This window comes from Oncorhynchus kisutch, linkage group LG2 (assembly GCF_002021735.2).
Source record: "Oncorhynchus kisutch isolate 150728-3 linkage group LG2, Okis_V2, whole genome shotgun sequence".
Taxonomy (NCBI): domain Eukaryota; kingdom Metazoa; phylum Chordata; class Actinopteri; order Salmoniformes; family Salmonidae; genus Oncorhynchus; species Oncorhynchus kisutch.
Window position 1 is genome coordinate 14,754,189 of NC_034175.2, and position 18,700 is coordinate 14,772,888.

Sequence of the window (18,700 nt, forward strand, 5' to 3'; positions counted from 1 at the left end):
ACCCCTGAACGTCTCTGGACCTTTTCCTAATCATGATCTCTCTGGGTGGTTGAATGACTTTTGAATGACTATGATTAAAATCAATACATTCTATTTGAAAAATGATACAATTTAACATTTGTGACATTCTTGAAACATTTGACGTGAGCATACGCCTTGATTACAGGGTCTTAAAGGACACATACTTGAACACTTTTTATATTTTCTAACAAAACAATCTACAAAGCTATCATTACTTCTTAAATCATCATTATAAAGAGACATAACATCTTCAAAAGAAACTCCACGGGCTCTTTGGCATAGGTAGAATACATAGTGTTGACCACATGTAGTGGAAAGGTTATCTTGTACTTGTTTGATGCTGTAGTAGATCTTTGATCTATTTTTGGTCAAAAACTGTTTAATAGATTTGGGGAAATGTGAAAATCCGGGGGGAAAGCCGTAGGAATCAAAAGAAGTTGAGATTTTTCTTCCTCCTTCGTCTTCTAATGTCACAGCTAGCCAATGTATTTAACACACACACATGGACGCAGCGGTCTAAGGCACTGCATCTCAGCGCAAGAGGTGTCACTACAGTCCCGTGACACCCGGCATGTGTTTAGGATGGGTATTGACAATTTCAAAAATCCCCAGCATAAAAAAAAACTTTAATTTTCAACACTTCAATGCAGAGTATGTAGCTCTCTGTCGGGACGGACGTCAGGTCCCTGCTTTCCAACTGCAATTTAATAACAACATATCTGTAGAATCTATTCCTGGCTACTGGGAGGCATCTAAAAGATCTCTCTCTTTACCTATTGTCAGAAATGATTTTGCAGAGGGTTACACATTCTATGCTTATCACCTGATGAAGACACCTCAGGAAATCTGTCTGTGGTGTCCTAAGGTCACCTCAGGCAGGAAATCTGTTTCCGTACACCTTAAGCCTGCACAGTCAGCATGATTGTTTATGCATGCTCTGATTCACTCTTGGAAGTGAATGCCCGAAGACAAGTCTTAGTGGATTATTATTAATCAAGAATAGTTGAGCAAAGACATGAATACCCAAGAGCTAGAAGATCTCATGAGCCGCTTGATTGGAAAACAATTTTGCGGAGTGTGGGCTTGTGATGAATTACCTATTGAGAAATGACAGGAGCGACTATTGTAGTAATCATGGCCGAATACCGACCGGGCATGCAGGGCACTTGTCCAAGGGCTCTGACCTCCAGGGGGCCCCCATATTTTTTCTTAGTCATTCTCACTCAGATATCATATTAGCATGGCATAAGTCATTACAAAATGTGTAGAATTGCAGGACATTTGCTTTAAAATGCACTTTTCTTCTCTCTTCCACATGGCAAAGTGAGTAGAATTTCAAGAAATGTGTTATAAAATTGCAACGTTTTCTTTCTGCCCAATGGCAAAATAGCAGAAGTTGCAACATTTTCTTCACACACCATGGCAGAATGTGTAGAATTGCATGAAATTAACATTTTTTTTTTTAATGGCTCCATGTTTTGGGGGCCACTTAAATGTTTTGTTGTGAGGTTTGGGGACCTCCAACTAAGTCCCGCTTAGGCCCCCCAACATACTAGAGCCAGCCCTGTATTGCTTTACTGTAGTTATTAACTGGCTCACATCAATTGAAAAAAGGTTGGTTTAAGGCTGGTGTGTGCTTCTGTGCACACACCAGTATTAAATATCATAGCGGGTAAAGCAGACAAATGTGTTATAATCTAAATGTCTTCTGCATCCCCATTATAATGATCAATATAAAACATGTTACAATACTGCAGTGAATCACAATAGGATTACATTTTGTGTACACATTGTAAGGCACCAGCAGTGTCACTCTTTGTGGTGAGATAAGTTGCTAACAGAAGTAAGAGATATTGGTCTGTGGTGGCACCATCATTCACATATTCTCTAGCACTGACACATGGGAACATAGAGAAAACATCCAGGTCACTGAGTATATCTTGATTACATTATCTTGGAAGTACTTTAATTTTAATAATTTGCCTCATGCAGGAGGGGATGAAGTTACTGTGATACATTTATTTACATAGAATAAAAAGTATTACTGTATTTACATATGTGTGCTAGCAGATACCTTTTAAAAGAAAAGATACATTTGCAAAATGTGCCAAAAACTTCAAATAGACATACTAGACAAAATGCTATTCAAAGGGAAATGAAATGGTTTGTGAAATGTATAATGATTGGGTTGATTTCTGTAAAAATCAATGCCCTGATGGGAAACTGAGTTGAGTGACAATTTCCTGACTTCGCCATGCACCTGGATCAGAGCCTATTATTTTCGGATGATTGTATTTGACACTGGATTTGGTATTTACATATGTATTGGAATGAACAGTACATGTGATGTCAGATGTATTTGTCTTTACAGTTAAGTTGCTGTTCACACGGCAGTAGACCTCTCATCCACGCTGGTGGTCTGTGAGTAAATAGATCCTGTCCTCGAGGCTCTGAAGTCCCGGGGCAGGTAGTACTTCATGAACTGACACATCCTGCAGGGAGCCTTGTTTATCAGTCTTATGAGAGGCCTTCTAAACTTTTGCCCCACAAAAACACAGAGGATGGGATTCAGGCAGCTATGGGAGTAGGCCATGGCCTCTGTGATCTGTAGAGTGAGTCTGATGGCTTTGCTACTCTCACAGCTTGAGTAGACCTCACTTAACTCCAAGGCCTTGAAAAATGACCTCATGTTGTACGGAGTCCAGCAGCAGAATAAACACCACAACCACAATGAGAAAGAGTCAGAAGGCTGCTCAGTACTCCATCCTCCAAAAAGCAGGCCATCAATCTGTGTGTAGCAGAACCCCATGATGACGAGGGGGATTAGCAGACCAAGTGTGTTCATTTTGAAAAGGGCAAAAAATCCCCAAGAGTGTCCATCATAGACAGGGTGACAATTTTCTTTCTCATAGTTTTTCTCCACTTTAAGAAACAGAACCTCAGGAAACGAGGCCAGGAATCCAGCCAGCCAGGTCACGACGACAGCGATGGCCCCATACTTCCGTGTTCTGGCTCTCATGGCGTAAACAGCATGGACCTGTCCACACTCATCAGGGTGATGAAGAAGATGCCACTGTAGAAGCCAACGTGGTAGGTGCTGAGGACCACTTTGCACATGATGTCACCAAACACCCACTGGTGTCTAGCGTGGTGGGCCAAGAAAGGCAAGGAGCAGACCAGGAGCAGGTCAGCCAAGTCCAGGTTCAGGAGACACATGTCGGTCATGCTACGTAGTAGCACCCCCAGCAGCATGACCCACAGGACCAGAACGTTCCCCAGAAACCCCAGGGTGAAGAAGAGAGAGTACATCACTGGCAGGATGCTGGCTCCGTGTGCCTTGTACTTGCAAATGCCATCGTCATTGTTATTGTAGTCATATGTGGTACTTCAAATGTGTCTGCAAAATGTGTGCTGTAAAAGATCAGACGATGAGAATGAACCAAGCACCAATGATAAGAATGAACATTCTTAAAGACACAATCTGAAAGTTGTGCTTATTATCAAAATGTGGTCCACCAACAGCAATATTTACAGTACAATGGAGTAAATGCACATAGAAATAAAGTACTATGAGAAATATTTCATTTAAAAAAAACATGATTGGACGTTTGGGGCAGAAATATTGTAACACCAATTGCACTCTTTCCTCAAAATGAGTGTTTCTAAAAGTCAAGACATGTTAGACCTTAACTTACCCATGTGCATAACTGGATGAGTTCTCATATGCATAACTGGATGAGTTCTCATATGCATAACTGGATGAGTTCTCATATGCATAACTGGATGAGTTCTCATATGCATAACTGGATGAGTTCTCATATGAGTAACTGGATGAATTCCCATTCTCAACCCTCACAGAGCTGAAGGGAATGGTTGTGGTGTTCCCCCTGAAATTCATTACCAATGATTTGAGCTTCTCAATTACAGGCGCATGTATCAATGGCCCATTTTGTACAGCATAAAATATGACATTACATTATTTACAGCAATGATGTAATTATTATAAGTTATTATGATAAATGTATTAATTGATGATACTATTAATATTCAAATAGAGCTATTTGTAAAGTAAAAAATATAAAGTCCCACCCTGCCGTGGTGTGAACAGGATATCCAGTGATTTTCATCCCTGAAATAAAATGTAACAAATGACCACTGAAATTGTTTTGATTATTCATTGCTAATTACAGGATTGCAATTCATTTTATGAAAGTTGCTTACGAAGTTATGTAAAAAAAATACACATTTTTAAATAACTTGAATGTTATTAGGCTGAAGTCTGCAGAGACACTATGTTGAAGATTCAAGATACTGTACATCACTATGCATAGCAGAGTAACTTTTGCAAAGCATCCTGAAGCCAACCCTCACATACAGTAAGCATAATATACTCACTGTTAATCTGGGTTGAGTTGTTTGTCTGAGGGTTATACACTCTGGTGTGACAGTAGTTCTGGGGCCTGCAGGGACTCGTAACAAGGTGGGTTATTAAGGGAACCTACGTCTGCAGTTTTTTTTTCTCCAACAGATGTCTTTGGTGGGGGTGGTGTGGGGGTAAATGTGGCCAAACTCTACTGCTATGCTGAGTGCAGAATTAAATCCAAACGGAATGCATTTGTACCTGCACATCCCTGTGCATCATGAATGCTTGGACCACTACAGGAAGCTGGAGGAATCCATGCTGCAGGTTTAGTTTATGGAACACTATAGACCCTTTTTTAAGATCATGAATGTATTATCTTATTTGAACAGAGGAGTGTCGCTTCTCCCAAAGGCTTGATCTGTGCTGCAAACATGTTCACCACCAAGCAGGATATCCTGTAGATGATGCAAACTCATAGAGCTGCTCAAACAACTAACTTTACTGCGAAGTGGTTAGCTGAAGACTGAACGCATTTTGCGGCCTGACTTAGAGATGCATTAGTTCTAGCATCATTGCTAGCATTCAATTGTCTAAATATGTTGACTGCTGATATAATTCTTGTCTTTGAACAATTGAAATAAATTCTATGATGACTAGATTGATATGTGAGTTTTCTGGATCAAAACCATTCTAAGTAAACCTACTGTAAAGAAGTTTTGAACCTACTGATGTAGCAGGATTGTTGTCTGTATCATCTTTGAATTTAGCATCTTCAACTGAATAAAATATATTGTGGAGCAAACTGGAGTATAGGGGTGTACAGCAGCAGCATAAAATGACAACACAATGCTGAACAAATATGTTTGAGCACAACAAAATTCACAGGTTGATTTATTGAGAAAACCCTCCAGAAAGGAACACAAATGCCTACTCAGCCAACAAAAGTTCAAAATAATCCAAAAGGTAAAATTCTTGCCTCGAAGTCCAAGTTCAAGTTAATACCAAAACACGTCCTCAATCACAGGACGGTCAAAATTCTACCAAAATAATATTTGGCCAGAAAATGTAGCCAATGAGTAGCCAGATAGCCACTGGCCATCCAGTAGCAGTCCTCTGGCCACAACCCTGCTCATGGTTGTGTTTTAATGTTATAACAAAAATGTGTGCATACAATAAGAATAAAAGTTGAGATAATCTCTATGCAAAACATATTGATATTATGCTGTAGCAAAATGTTGTGCAGGCCTGTACTGTACATGAAATACATACATAGGTAATCAAAACATAAACAGCCCTTAAACAAATAGTCAGAGCTCATCAAAATACATTTAAAGTTAAATATTATACAGTTACACTTCATTTATATGCAAGTCAGTGTTCAGAAGAATACTTCATTATTCCATACGAACAGAAATTGGTCTTCTGCTCAAGGAAAAGGTATCAAACAGGTTTTCAGCAGTGGAAGTATTGTCTGTCAGCAGTACAATCACACAGCTGTGTTAGAAGTCTCGTTTTCTGATCCTCTGCTGCTCACCATTGCATGTTTGCTGAGCTTCTTACACAGCGGATATCTAGAGAGCACAGTGCCCAAACACTTTCTGAATTTCTCTCCTACAAAAGCATAAATGACTGGGTTGACACAGCAGTGAGCCAGAGCTATGGTCTCTGTCACCTCCATAGCTTTATCAAGCTGTGTTGAAGCCTCACAGCTATTCCCAATGTCAAACATCTGAAGGGTCTGGAGGAAAACCACAACGTTGTAAGGGACCCAGGAGACTACAAACACACCCACGATGGCGAATATCAGTTTCATGGCCCTGTCTTTTTTGGAGTTCCTTAACCTCTGTAGTACAGTGAGAATACTGATGTAACAAAAGACCACTATGGGCAGACATAGGACGAGCCCCACTCCGTTTTCACCAAAGTTCCGTAACAACTTCCATGTCTTCTCTGTGTCCTCTGGGTAAATCCGCTGGCAACTTGAACCACTGTCCTCGTCATCCTCCCACACTTCTGCTGCGAAGATAGCTTCAGGGAGAGCAGCGCCGATGGACGCTACCCAGACGATGATGCTCGCCAGCGCTCCGTAGCGCAGCGTCCTGGCCCTCATGGCGGCCACGGCGTGAACGATGGCCAGGTAGCGATCCACACTCATCAGGGTCACAAACAGGATGCTGCTGTAGAAGCCCACCTGGTAGACACCAGCCATGATCTTACACGGACTGTCCCCTTCAAACTCATGACCCTGGGCGTGGTAGGCCCAGAGAGGCAGAGAGAGGGCGAGGAGCAGGTCAGATAGGGCTAGGTTCAGCAGACAGATGTCTGTCATGGTCTTCAGTTTCATGTACTTGAGGAGGACCCAGAGCACCAGACTGTTGCCTGTCAGACCCAGGGTGAACACCAGGTAGAAGAGAATGGGCTGGTAGTTGGACCCTTGGGTTAGACTGGTGCCAGTGCTACAGGGGCTGTTCATGTTGCCATAGTAGTCATCGCCACTGTAACCATCTGTGCTGGTGGCCTCGGTTGTATTCATCTTACTGAGGAAAAAAGGATGGTGTGAATTGTTAGCTAACAATCAATGCTGTATTGTGTGCATCCCATTGTCATGGCCCTAGTAGTAATTTAATAGGATCTCTATGTTATAAACCCTCAAAGTTCCAGAATGGGGTTCAAATGGCAGCCATATTGGTCAAGGAGACATCAGTCTAATTGGAATGAATGGCAGTAGAGGCATAATCCTGATTTTACATATGTGGAAATGTGATATCAGAAACGCATGTTCTAGGCATGTGATATTAGAAATGTGTAATATATATATTGTCAACCTAAAATATGAGCATATAATTATAAATGTAGTTTATACGGGTTTTATGTCAAGTTTCTGTATAAATTGCCTCTAAAATACACTGAGACCAGCCACCCGGACGGCTGATGAAACTGAGGAGTATTTCTGTCTGTAATAAAGCCCTTTTGTAAAAAAAACTCATTCTGATTGGCAGGGCCTGGCTCCCCAGTGGGTGGTCCTGGCTCCCAAGTGGGTGGGCCTATGCCCTCTAAGGCCCACCCATGGTTGCACCCCTGCCCAGTCATGTGAAATCCATTATTTCAATTGACTGATTTCCTTATATGAACTGTAACTCAGTAGAACCATTGAAGTTGTTGCATGTTGCGTCTATCTTTTTGTTCAGTATGTATGTTAACAGACCATAAATGTCACTATAGAGGGTGGTGCGGAAAGCCGAGCTCCCTGCCATCCAGGACCTCAATATCAGGCAATGTGAAAGGAAGGCCCAGAAAATGGTTAGACTCCAGCCACCCAAGCCATAGACTCTTCTCTCTCCTTTCGGCACACCAAGTGGTACCGGAGCAACAAGTCTGACAGCAACAGGCTCCGGAACAGCTTTTATCCCCCAAGCCATAAGACTGCTAAATAGCTAACAAAATGGCTACACAGACTATTTGCATTGACTCTTTTATTTTATTTACATTTTTGCACTGACTCTACACACTCACTCACACACACTCACACTGACCCTCCAACACAAGCACACACACCATTTGCTCAAACACACATATAACACGCACACACATTCATACCCACTCTATACACATGCACACACACTCACATAAAATCATCATATACACTGCTGCTACTCTGTTTATCATATATCCTGATGCCTAGTCACCTTACCCAGATACATACATGTATGTACCTCTACCACTCCAGTATACCTGCACATTGTATACTGTATATGGTATTGGCTCTGACCCTGTATATAGCTTACTTACTTTCTCTTGTTCTTCTTATTTCTGTTTCTAGTGTGTTTTTGTTCTACTTTACTTCATGTTATAGTACTACTGGTATCAATTACTGCATTGTTGGGAAATAGCTTGCAAGAAAGGCATTTCACTGTACTTGTGCACGTGACAATAAAACTTGAAACAGTTTTTGTTTTCTTGGAAAGCTAGGAGTGCTATTATACGATACCATATCTGTACTTGTTGCATTTACAACTTGTCCTATCATTAATTGATATCAGCCAGTGTATGGCTGTGTATTGACTGCATTGTTTCAATGGAATTTGAAAAATGTATGGAATCATTCCTCTACAACTGTCTGTCTAGCTAGCTAACAAACAAACATACAGTGCAGAAACATTCTTCAAATTCAATATTTTACACAATACCTTATCCACCCTGACCAAAATGACTGACTTTTATCCCATTATTAGAAGGTTAATGTTCATTCTAGTATTCTACTTCCTAATTCTATGCCTTTTTTTCTGAATGGTTACCTGCACACTGCCGAGATTATAAAAGCATATGTTACTTCAAATGTTAATTTGTCACTCATCCCCCTACTTACACCATTATGGCATCATACTTGTATTACTTAATACTTTAGCAACACGTAATCTATCAGTTTCCATGGTAACTGTGTTTTAACTAATGATTATTTAAAATAAATTACAATGCTTTCAAATGAATCACAGTGTCACACCCTGACCTGAGAGAGCCTTTTTATGTCTCTATTTTGGTTTGGTCAGGGTGTGATTTGGGTGGGCATTCTATGTTTTGTTTTCTATGTTTCTTGATTTCTATGTTTTGGCCGGGTATGGTTCTCAATCAATCAATCAATCAATCAATCAATCAGCTGTCTATCGTTGTCTCTGATTGGGAATCATACTTAGGTAGCCCTTTGTCCTTCCTTTTTGTGTGGGTAGTTAACTTTGTTAAGTTTCTTTTAAAATAAAATAAAATGTACGCTCACCACTCTGCACTTTGGTCTACTTCCAATGACACCCGTGACACAGAGTGTAATGATAAACTTTAAAACATTATGATGACTGATATAAAGATAAATGTGTCATTCGAAACAACCTGTGGGAATTAACCTACTCTACATACTTGATGGAGATTACAAAGAAACATCCCCTTATAATACATCTTCGGAAATCTTATGTCGTACAACAAGGCATTTATTACTGTCGTTGTCAAGGTTATGTAAGCTGAAGACTGACATTTTTTTGGTTCAAAGAACAACAGCTACAAAGCCTTGACACACTCATTGTTAATTTTTAAAGTTATTACCCCGTAGGGCCATATTAATGTACTAATACAATGTGTTCTTTAAAAAATATATATCTAAAAATTAAACATAACATTTTCAAAACCATACTTTTTCCCTCAGAATGTATGTATTGACAGATCCCAAAAAATGATTCAAGCACAGAACTGTAAATGGATCTAAAGACTATTTCTACATGCTCTTTAATCCTAACCAGAATCAAACCACAACCCATATGATCTCACACATCACCAACCACCACCACCTGCTAAATACTGACACCCCCTATTGACAGACCCCATTTTGTAGTTCCTGTGAGGCTAACACACCTTCAGACTGTCTGTGCCTGCATTGGCTGTATGTCTATAAGCAGGCTATGATGAAGTGAAAATGTATGTTATTTACCCCAGTCTCTTCTTTTCTGATGTACAGATTGAATGCTGTAACCCTCCCTCTGGTGATAACGTGTGTGCTGGTTGAAACAGTGTGGCTGGGAAACTACTCTTAGGTTTTGTCTACTCTATTCTTTTGTACCAATGATTGCAACTTTCTTCTAGTAAGGTGTGCTCTAGATAACTATTTCTTTGCATTGCTGCATTGAGCAGGCTGAGGTGTGAATGTGGGTTTCCTGTAATGGCCCTCTAACTAAATGTCTGGGAATGAGTGTGGGTGAGGGAAACATCACCTAACATACAGATATCTGTCACGCATGTAGATGCTGCTTTGAACTGCTTTTCAGATGGAAAGATAGAAATGAAAAATGAATAGAGTATATAACATTTTAAAAGGTACATTCTGTAACATTCATACATGGAAGTAGTCCTTGTGTGGGTTAGTCCTTGTGTGGGTTATGTCTGTAGTAGTAGAAGGAGGTTGAGGTTTAGAGAGGTAGGCTGGTAACCGAATGGTTGCCGGTTTGAATCTCAGGGCTGATGGGGAAATCTGGTGGGAGTGTGCCAGCAACCACAGAGTTGCTGACATCAGAACCTCATGTGCCGCCTGTTGCCGTTGTGCCCTTGAGCAAGTCACTTAATCTTTTACAAGATTTAATGGCACTGCTCTGGGCTTTTTCCAGCCTCTTGTGCTTATCTTACAATAGCTTGCTTCCATATTGGATGAGATTTGACAATATGCGTTTCCTAGAAAGTTCTACAAAGCTATTTATGTAGAACTTTCTGGCACACTCCCACCAGATTTCCCCATCAGCCCTGAGATTCAAACCGGCAACCGTTCGGTTACCAGCCTACCTCTCTAAACCTCAACCTCCTTCTACTACTACAGACATAACCCACACAAGGACTACGAGAAGTAGCTGGCCGTTTACTTCCTTGACACTTCTGAGTCTCACTTCCTTATTTCATGTAAGCTATGTCAATGCTATGTTCCTGTGTTGTTTTGGTGTGAAGTGATGTCTCTCTGTGCATGTAGACCAAGCTGAATAAGTAAACATCAAGTAAAAGGTACAGCGGGGAAATGTCACCAAACAAGACTTTATTGATATTTTCTAAATGACCGTTACATACAGAATACCGTATACCATTAACAAACTGTCAAAAGTGTGGTTTGAAATAAAAAAGAAACATGTTATTGAAAAAAATGAAGACAAGGTAATCACAAATCCTATACAGTCATGTATACGGTATATAGTACGTAACATAACATTGTTAAGTGGCAGTGGTTTCATGCCACATACTATTGTGTTCTGTGGTCTGAGAGTCTGTCATGTGCCTTTTACTGAGGAGTGGCTTCTGTCTGGCCACTCTACCATAAAGGCCTGATTGGCAGAGTCCTGTAGAGATGGTTGTCCTTCTGGAAGGTTCTTCCATCTCCACATAGGAACTCTGGAGCTCTGTCAGAGTGACAATCGGATTCTTGGTCACCTCTCTGACCAAGGCCGTTCTCCCTCGATTGCTCAGTTTGGCCAGGCGGCCAGCTCTAGGAAGAGTCTTGGTGGTTCCAAAGTTCTTCTATTTAAGAATGATGGAGCCACTGTTTTCTTGGGGAACCTTCAATGTTGCAGAACTGTTTTGGTACCCTTCCCCAGATCTGTACCTTGGCACAATCCTGTCCGACCTCATGGCTTGGTTTTTGCTCTGACATGCACTGTCAACTGTGGGACCTTATATAGACAGGTGTGTGCCTTTCCAAATCATGTCGTATCAATTGAATTTACCACAGGGGGACTCCAACCAAGATGTAGAAACATCTCAAGGATGATCAACGGAAACAGGATGCACCTGAGCTCAATTTCGAACAAAAGGTCTGACTACTTATGTAAATAAGGAAAGGAAAGGGGTCTGAATACTTTCTGAATGCACTGTACATACTGTCAATTTGTTTACTTTTTTTCACACTTCACACAATACCACATGAGGACTCAACTAACACTCTTTAAAGGTATCTATCAACAAAGGAATTGGAGCATGTAAAGATACAAAAGAGCAACTGATAACTACTGTATCTACTGTAAGCATAGATTCACAGCTAGGGTGGCCACACTTTCAAAGAAATCCTCCTTACATTTGTTTGTAGTTTTTCCTTGCATCTTTTACTGTCTTTTCCCTTCTCAAAGTTTGTATATTTGAATTGTGCTTGTATACAAGTCAATCTACATAAATCTTGTAGATGTTATTTCAGAAGACCTGGAATAGACTGAGCTTTTTCGTTCAGACAACTCACTAATATTAGGCCTGGCGAAGCACATTGGCATCCATTTTCTTAGTAACTTCAGGACAAGACTCATGAATTTCTGCCCTACAAAGGCATAGATGATCGGATTCAAACAACAGTGTGTGAACGCGATCACCTCTGTCCACTGCATTGCCAGGTCTATGTTCTTGTGAGTTGTACAGTCCCCAAAATAGCTTTGTTCCTCCAGATAACGCAGGAGAATGACCACATTGTATGGGGTCCAAAAGCAGAAAAAGACCACTACTATGATGATTATCAGTTTGATGGCTTTGTGCTTTTTGGTGGTTTTGATATTGACTAACATCGGAACGATTCTGCAATAGCAGATCACCATGACGGAGAGAGGGAGAAGTAGACCCAAGACATTCATCTCTAAATAAGAAACCTGGCGCCACATGCTACCGTCTGGATACTCTGGTTTACATGTTGTAAGCCCAGACTCATTATTTACTTTTGTGAAGATGATTGTAGGCAGAGAGGCACAGAGACTGAGAGCCCACATGAGCAGAGACAGAGTGACCCCTACTCTGACAGATCTGAGCCTGGCCATTTTGTGAGAGTGGACTATGACCACATAGCGATCCACTGTCAAGATCACCATGAAGAAGATGCTGCCATAAAACCCCAGCATGTACAGTCCGGTTACCAGTCGGCACATAAAGTCCCCCAGGAGCCACTCGGCTGCGGTGGCATAGTGGGACCAGAAAGGCAGGGAGATGACGAAGAAAAGGTCAGACATTGCCAGATTGAGGAGACAGAGGTCTGTCATGCTTCTGGTCCTCCTAAACTTCACCAGGACATAGACCACCAGGCCGTTACCGATGACGCCCACGATGAAGACCAGGCTGTAGAATGTAGGCAGAAACACCCGTCCAAACTCCTTCACATTGGCATTGTTGCATGGCTGGCCCTCTGATGTATCTAACCCTTCTCCACCATCGTAGTAGGCAGAATAGTTATAATCTGTTGTTGGCTCCATATCCTTGTCTGTAGAAAGACAGAAATAGTATTGTTATTAGTCAAGGTGGTGTGCTTTCATTCAAAATCAACCTGAATTGTCATAGTGGCAATCTGCAGTTGCAAATAAATCTGCAAACAATCTGCAAAAAATAAAAAAGGAGCCACCCTGCCACTGTTTGGTTAAACAGCTGAGGGATGGGGCTGGACAATTGGAACCTACTAATTATAATAATCATTTTGGGGGAGGTGCTTATATTAGTCCTGTTACACACTTGTGGGAATTTACTTGTTCATCTTTGTAATGGAAATGTGTTTCTTGCATATGAAGTTGGGGCGGCAGGTAGCCTAGTGGTTAGAGCGTTGGACTAGTAACAGGAAGGTTGCAAGATCAAATCCCTGAGCTGACAAGGAAAAAATCTGTTATTCTACCCCTGAACAAGGCAGTTAACCCACTGTTCCTAGTCCATCATTGAAAATTAGAAGTTGTTCTTAACTGACTTGCCTAGTTAAATAAAGGTTAAAAAAAATATCCTGACACACACAGGGAGTGGGGTCACGGCCAGGGTCAACATTGTCCAGGGCCCCTGGAGCAATTGGGGTTAAGTGCGCCCTTGCGCAAGGGCACTGTAATAGATTCTTAACCTTGTTGGCTCCATATTCATATACATACTGTAGCTATGGATGCAAGGACCATCCATGAGATCAATATTATAGTTTAAGCTATACTGTGTTTGTTTACAATTACATTGTTTCCAAAAACAATCACAAATTCCCCCTTTAAATTGTTCCTTTGAAATATAATCGCTGTACTGAATATTCATCAAAACAAACAAAACAAACACAAGCGCCATGCCCATAGGCAGCACAGGGGCACATGCCCTCTTTCCCGTTCCCTCAGATTTGTCTGAAAATGCAAGCAATTTTTTTGTTAATTTTGTTTGTTTGTTTTTCTGTAATACTACTAGCCACCTAGCAATTTTATGAAGTTGGGTTTAGCTAGTCCGGATAGGTTCCCAACCTCATAACTAGCTACCAAGAAGCCATTTCTGCCTATCAATCAGGTTAGAGTAGCTTGTCTAACTATCTTAGCTGGCATGTCTTCTGGCAAGGTTGGTAGATTACTAAATGTACTGAATAAGACTCACATTAATTTACAGATTCTACCCAGATTTTAGCAGAGAAGCATATTTAGTTTGTTATACAGGCTGATTATACAGATTATGGGGCTGCTCTGACACCTTCAGGTGCTTATAGGTGTTCACTACACCGTCAAAGAAATCTAGAAAGTCATAGCCAGGGCTCTCCAACCCTGTTCCTGGAGAGCTACTGTAGGAGAGCTACTGTTGATTTTCACTCCAATCCTAATCCAGGGCACCTGATTCTAATAATTAGCTGGTGGATAAACTGAATTAGGTTAGTTACAACTAGGGTTGTATTGAAAACCTAAAGGAGGGTAGCTCTCCAGGAACAGAGTTGGAGAGTCCTGTAAGTAGTCTATAATTCATATTATATATATTAACAAAAGTGTATTTAAATTGGGGCACAAATTGAGTACGGTAATCCAACGGCTATCTTTTTTAAACTCTATTCATCACTTCAAGTAATTATGTAATTTTTGTTCATTTTTTAATGCTTAAAATGTCACAAGCATAAATAATTGTTGTGTTACCTCTTAGAAATAGGTATAGATTTTATATCTTCAATAGGTTTCTAGATGTTGACAAAAAGTACTCACCAGGTATAATTAATGATCAATTAGCTCTTTGGGGTTTCTTTGGGGTTTCTTGAAGTCTCTTGAAGATGAATGTATTGTCCTGATGTACAATAGCCTATATTACTGCTGCTGCATTCCTCCACCTCCCTTAGAAGGAGGTAATGTGAAAGTATTATAGTGAAGTTGGGTTTGTTTCATGCTGGTAATTTTAGACTCTGAGGTTTGGTTGTACACTCTTAGAAAAAAAGGTGCTATCTAGAACCGAAACGGTTCTTCGGCTGTCCCCATTGGAGAACCCTTTTTGATTCCAGGTAGAACCCTTTTTGTTCCAGGTAGAACCTTTTTATGTTCCATGTAGAAAACTTTCCATATAGGGTTATACATGGAATTCAAAAGAGTTCTACCTGAAACCAAAAAGAGTTCCACCTGGAACCAAAAAAACATTATCCTATGTGGACTGCCAAAACACTTTTGGAACTCTTTTTTTCTAAGAGTGTAGTCTTTTGAACATCAAAGTCAACACATGTCCTGATATGATCACAAGCAAACATGATCTGTTTGTCAGAGAGTAGAGCATGCACTTGTGGGACAAATGGTGTGGAGGGACCCAGAGCCATAGATAGAGATACAGTATATGGCGCTGGAGCAAACCCTCCACCCCAATTTTTTATATTTTTTTATGTAATATATTCAAAAATATATAATATGATTTAATTCCATCCATTTTACATGATATGGGGAAAAAAAGTCAGCATGAGGCACACCATGAAGAGTGAAATACAGCGAAGTAGCCTTTTTATGTAGCAGTAGAGACTGTATGTAGCCCTTCCTGCAGTCAAATGATCGAGTGGCCTCATGGGTGAAATGTTATTAAAAAGTTTAATAAATTCAGAAAATCCGGTGTTTCTATGTCAAATTATTATATTTCAGTCCTCTGTGAAGCATATAAAGTGGAATATTGGGATGCAAACTCAAAATTATAGACACTTCAACTCTATATTTGTATTTTTGTATTTATTATGGATCCCCACCAGCAAATGGAAGGCAGGTCATACCATTTTAAAACATTACAATACATTCACAGGTTTCACAACACACCGTGTGCCCTCAAGCCCCTACTCCACCACTGCCACATATCTACAGTACTAAATCCATGTGTATGTACAGTGTGTATGTATAGTGCGTATGTTATCGTGTGTGTGTATGCATGTGTCTGTGCCAATGTTTGTGTTGCTTCACAGTCCCCGCTGTTCCATATGTTGATTTTTAATCAGTTTTTTAAAATCGAATATTCCTGCTTGCGTCAGTTACTTGATGTGGAATAGAGTTCCATGTAGTCATGGCTCTATGTAGTACTGTGTGCCTCCCATAGTCTGTTCTGGACTTGGTGACTGTGAAGAGACCGCTTGTGGCATGTCTTGTGGGGTATGCATGGGTGTCCGAGCTATGTGCCAGTAGTTTAGACAGACAGCTCGGTTCATTCAACATGTCAATACCTCTCATAAATACAAGTAGTGATGAAGTCAATCGCTCCTCCACTTTCAGCCAGGAGAGATTGACATGCATATTATTAATATTAGTTCTCTGTGTACACATCCCAGGGCCAGCCGTGCTGCCCTGTTCTGAGTCAATTGCAATTTTCCTAAGTCCTTTTTTTGTGGCACCTGACCACACGACTGAACAGTAGTCAAGGTGAGACAAAACTTTTACCTGTAGGATCTGCCTTGTTGATAGTGTTGTTAAGAAGGGGGAGCATCACTTTATTATAGACAGGCTTCTCCCCCATCTTAGCTACTATTGCATCAATATGTTTTGACCATGACAGTTTACAATCCAGGGTTACTCCAAGCAGTTTAGTCATCTCAACTTGCTCAATTTCCACATGATTTATTACAAGATTTAATGGAGGTTTAGGGTTTAGTGTGTGTTTTGTTCCAAATACAATGCTTTTTTTTTGCCACCCATTGAAACTAACTGCAGCTTTTTGTTGAGTGTTGCAGTCACGTCGAATCACACTATTATCTGATTTGAAGTCACACAGTGACCTCCTGTGGGCAGAGTTTGTGACAACTTCATCACTATTCATTAATAACAGTATGATAATTACACCATACATGTTGTTAAGTGAACATGATTTCGTGCAATCCTCAAACAGATCGATCCATATCTGATCTGAAGAATAAAATCTTTCCATCATCTTTGTGCAATGTATCTAACACTAGAATTACATTATTATAAAGTTAGAAATATATTTTCAGTTTCTGTTCATTTAAGTTTTTTTGATTTGAACAGTGAAATATCAATGTTCTCTAGATATTATTTTAAATGTAACCATTGCAGAAATATTGCAAAGAAGAAGTATTTTGTTGACACAGCTTCCAAAACGGGATATGACGTCAAGCATTTCATTAACTGTAAAACCACTCATGTCATCCACAGTGCAAGGTGTTCTACATTGGACGGACAAAGAGACGCCTTCAAGACCGCTTAGCGGAACACAAGTACGCCATACGGGTAGGCAATGAAGACTACCCCATGGCATGGCACTACATGACAAGCTATGGGTATTGATCATGATCCTGCCTCAATTAGAAAAGGGGACCGTCTTAAACAGTTAAACCAAAAGGAACGTTTTTGGATTTACAAACTACAGGCCACTAAATACACTGGTTTAAATGAAGATATGGATTTACAAACTACAGGCCACTAAATACACTGGTTTAAATGAAGATATGGATTTACAAACTACAGGCCACTAAATACCCTGGTTTAAATGAAGATATGGATTTACAAACTACAGGCCACTAAATACACTGGTTTAAATGAAGATATGGATTTACAAACTACAGGCCACTAAATACCCTGGTTTAAATGAAGATATGGATTTCTCACCCTTCCTGTAGGGTCGTGATAGGACCATTTGCTGTCATCTAGTGGACATTTTGCTCAATTGCCCTCAGCTATGTTTAGACTGCTGTTGTTCATGTTTGCTGTGTTCTAGTGTACTATGGAATATATTGCCTCCTTATTCTTGACACTTCTTCCAGTCATATTTAAGGTTAGAACTACCTTTCTAGGCGTTCTGATAGTTCTAGCTTGGAGTTTGATTTTTTGATAACATAGCTACAGTATTTCACTTTTTAATGTGCATAGTATTGCTTACTAGGTGTGTCCAATCAATTTTGTGACCACTCCCTCTTCAAATTAGGGCTAATTGAAAAAGCTGTTCAAAAGAGGACATTGTATTCTTTTTTTGTACTCCCTGACCATGACCAGGCCATGCAGCCGAAACGCGTCAGTAAAAAAAAAAAAAACTTGTTTCTTTTGAACATGCCATACAAATAAAGGAATTGTAATTAATTATATGAAGAGTGCTTTGGTCCTCCTTTCTTTTTTGTTCTCTAGATATTCTTGAATGATCAGCAATTTGTGTAATGTACAAGTAAGTGGGCTGTTTGTGGTGCGCAAAGAAAGGGGCGGGGTTTAAGTGAATAAGTTATTGCAAGGGATGCTGGGTTCCAGGGTTTAAATTCAAATAGTTGGATTTTCAGTATGATGAAACAGAGTTTTATGGTATTGGCAACTATGAGTTCTTCATTATCGATGCGTTCGCTTAACTCAATAGAAATAACCTTTTAATTAATATGCTCACCATGCCCAGATAGTGCCACTTTACAGCCTGCATACGAAATGGTCTCATTCTTTCCACAGTACTACATTAAATTATTCCCAATTTACACCTTTATAGTAGCATAGTTTTATTAAACTGATGTATAAACAGCGATCAAAACGTGAATGTGTTTTAAGTTAAATGTGGCTCTCAATAAATATTTTTTTTAATGAAAACTCTCGGGTTGTGTGCGTCCCAGTCCTACCGCTCGCT

At 40.2% G+C, this 18,700-nt stretch overlaps 2 protein-coding genes and 1 pseudogene across 2 annotated transcripts; all 3 read right to left on the reverse strand.

Annotated features, from left to right (window-relative positions):
* Positions 1–1,961: 1,961 nt before the first annotated feature.
* LOC109901922 (C-C chemokine receptor type 5-like) lies at positions 1,962–4,969 on the reverse strand (annotated as a pseudogene).
* A 289-nt stretch (positions 4,970–5,258) lies between these two features.
* LOC109901913 (C-C chemokine receptor type 4) lies at positions 5,259–10,043 on the reverse strand. Its single transcript, XM_020497925.2, has 2 exons — positions 9,858–10,043; positions 5,259–6,921 (listed from the first exon to the last, which is right to left on the reverse strand). The coding sequence occupies exon 2, from the start codon at positions 6,915–6,917 to the stop codon at positions 5,871–5,873; it is 1,047 nt and encodes a 348-aa protein (XP_020353514.1). The 5' UTR covers positions 6,918–6,921; positions 9,858–10,043; the 3' UTR covers positions 5,259–5,870.
* An 880-nt stretch (positions 10,044–10,923) lies between these two features.
* LOC109901912 (C-C chemokine receptor type 5-like) lies at positions 10,924–14,997 on the reverse strand. Its single transcript, XM_020497924.2, has 2 exons — positions 14,839–14,997; positions 10,924–13,130 (listed from the first exon to the last, which is right to left on the reverse strand). Exon 2 carries the CDS (start codon positions 13,120–13,122, stop codon positions 12,061–12,063), a length of 1,062 nt encoding a protein of 353 aa, XP_020353513.2. The 5' UTR covers positions 13,123–13,130; positions 14,839–14,997; the 3' UTR covers positions 10,924–12,060.
* Positions 14,998–18,700: the final 3,703 nt, after the last annotated feature.

Coding starts and splice junctions, on each gene's coding strand:
- LOC109901913 (XM_020497925.2), bottom strand. CDS start 6,917: ATGAATACAACCGAGGCCACCAGCACAGATGGTTACAGTGGCGATGAC.
- LOC109901912 (XM_020497924.2), bottom strand. CDS start 13,122: ATGGAGCCAACAACAGATTATAACTATTCTGCCTACTACGATGGTGGA.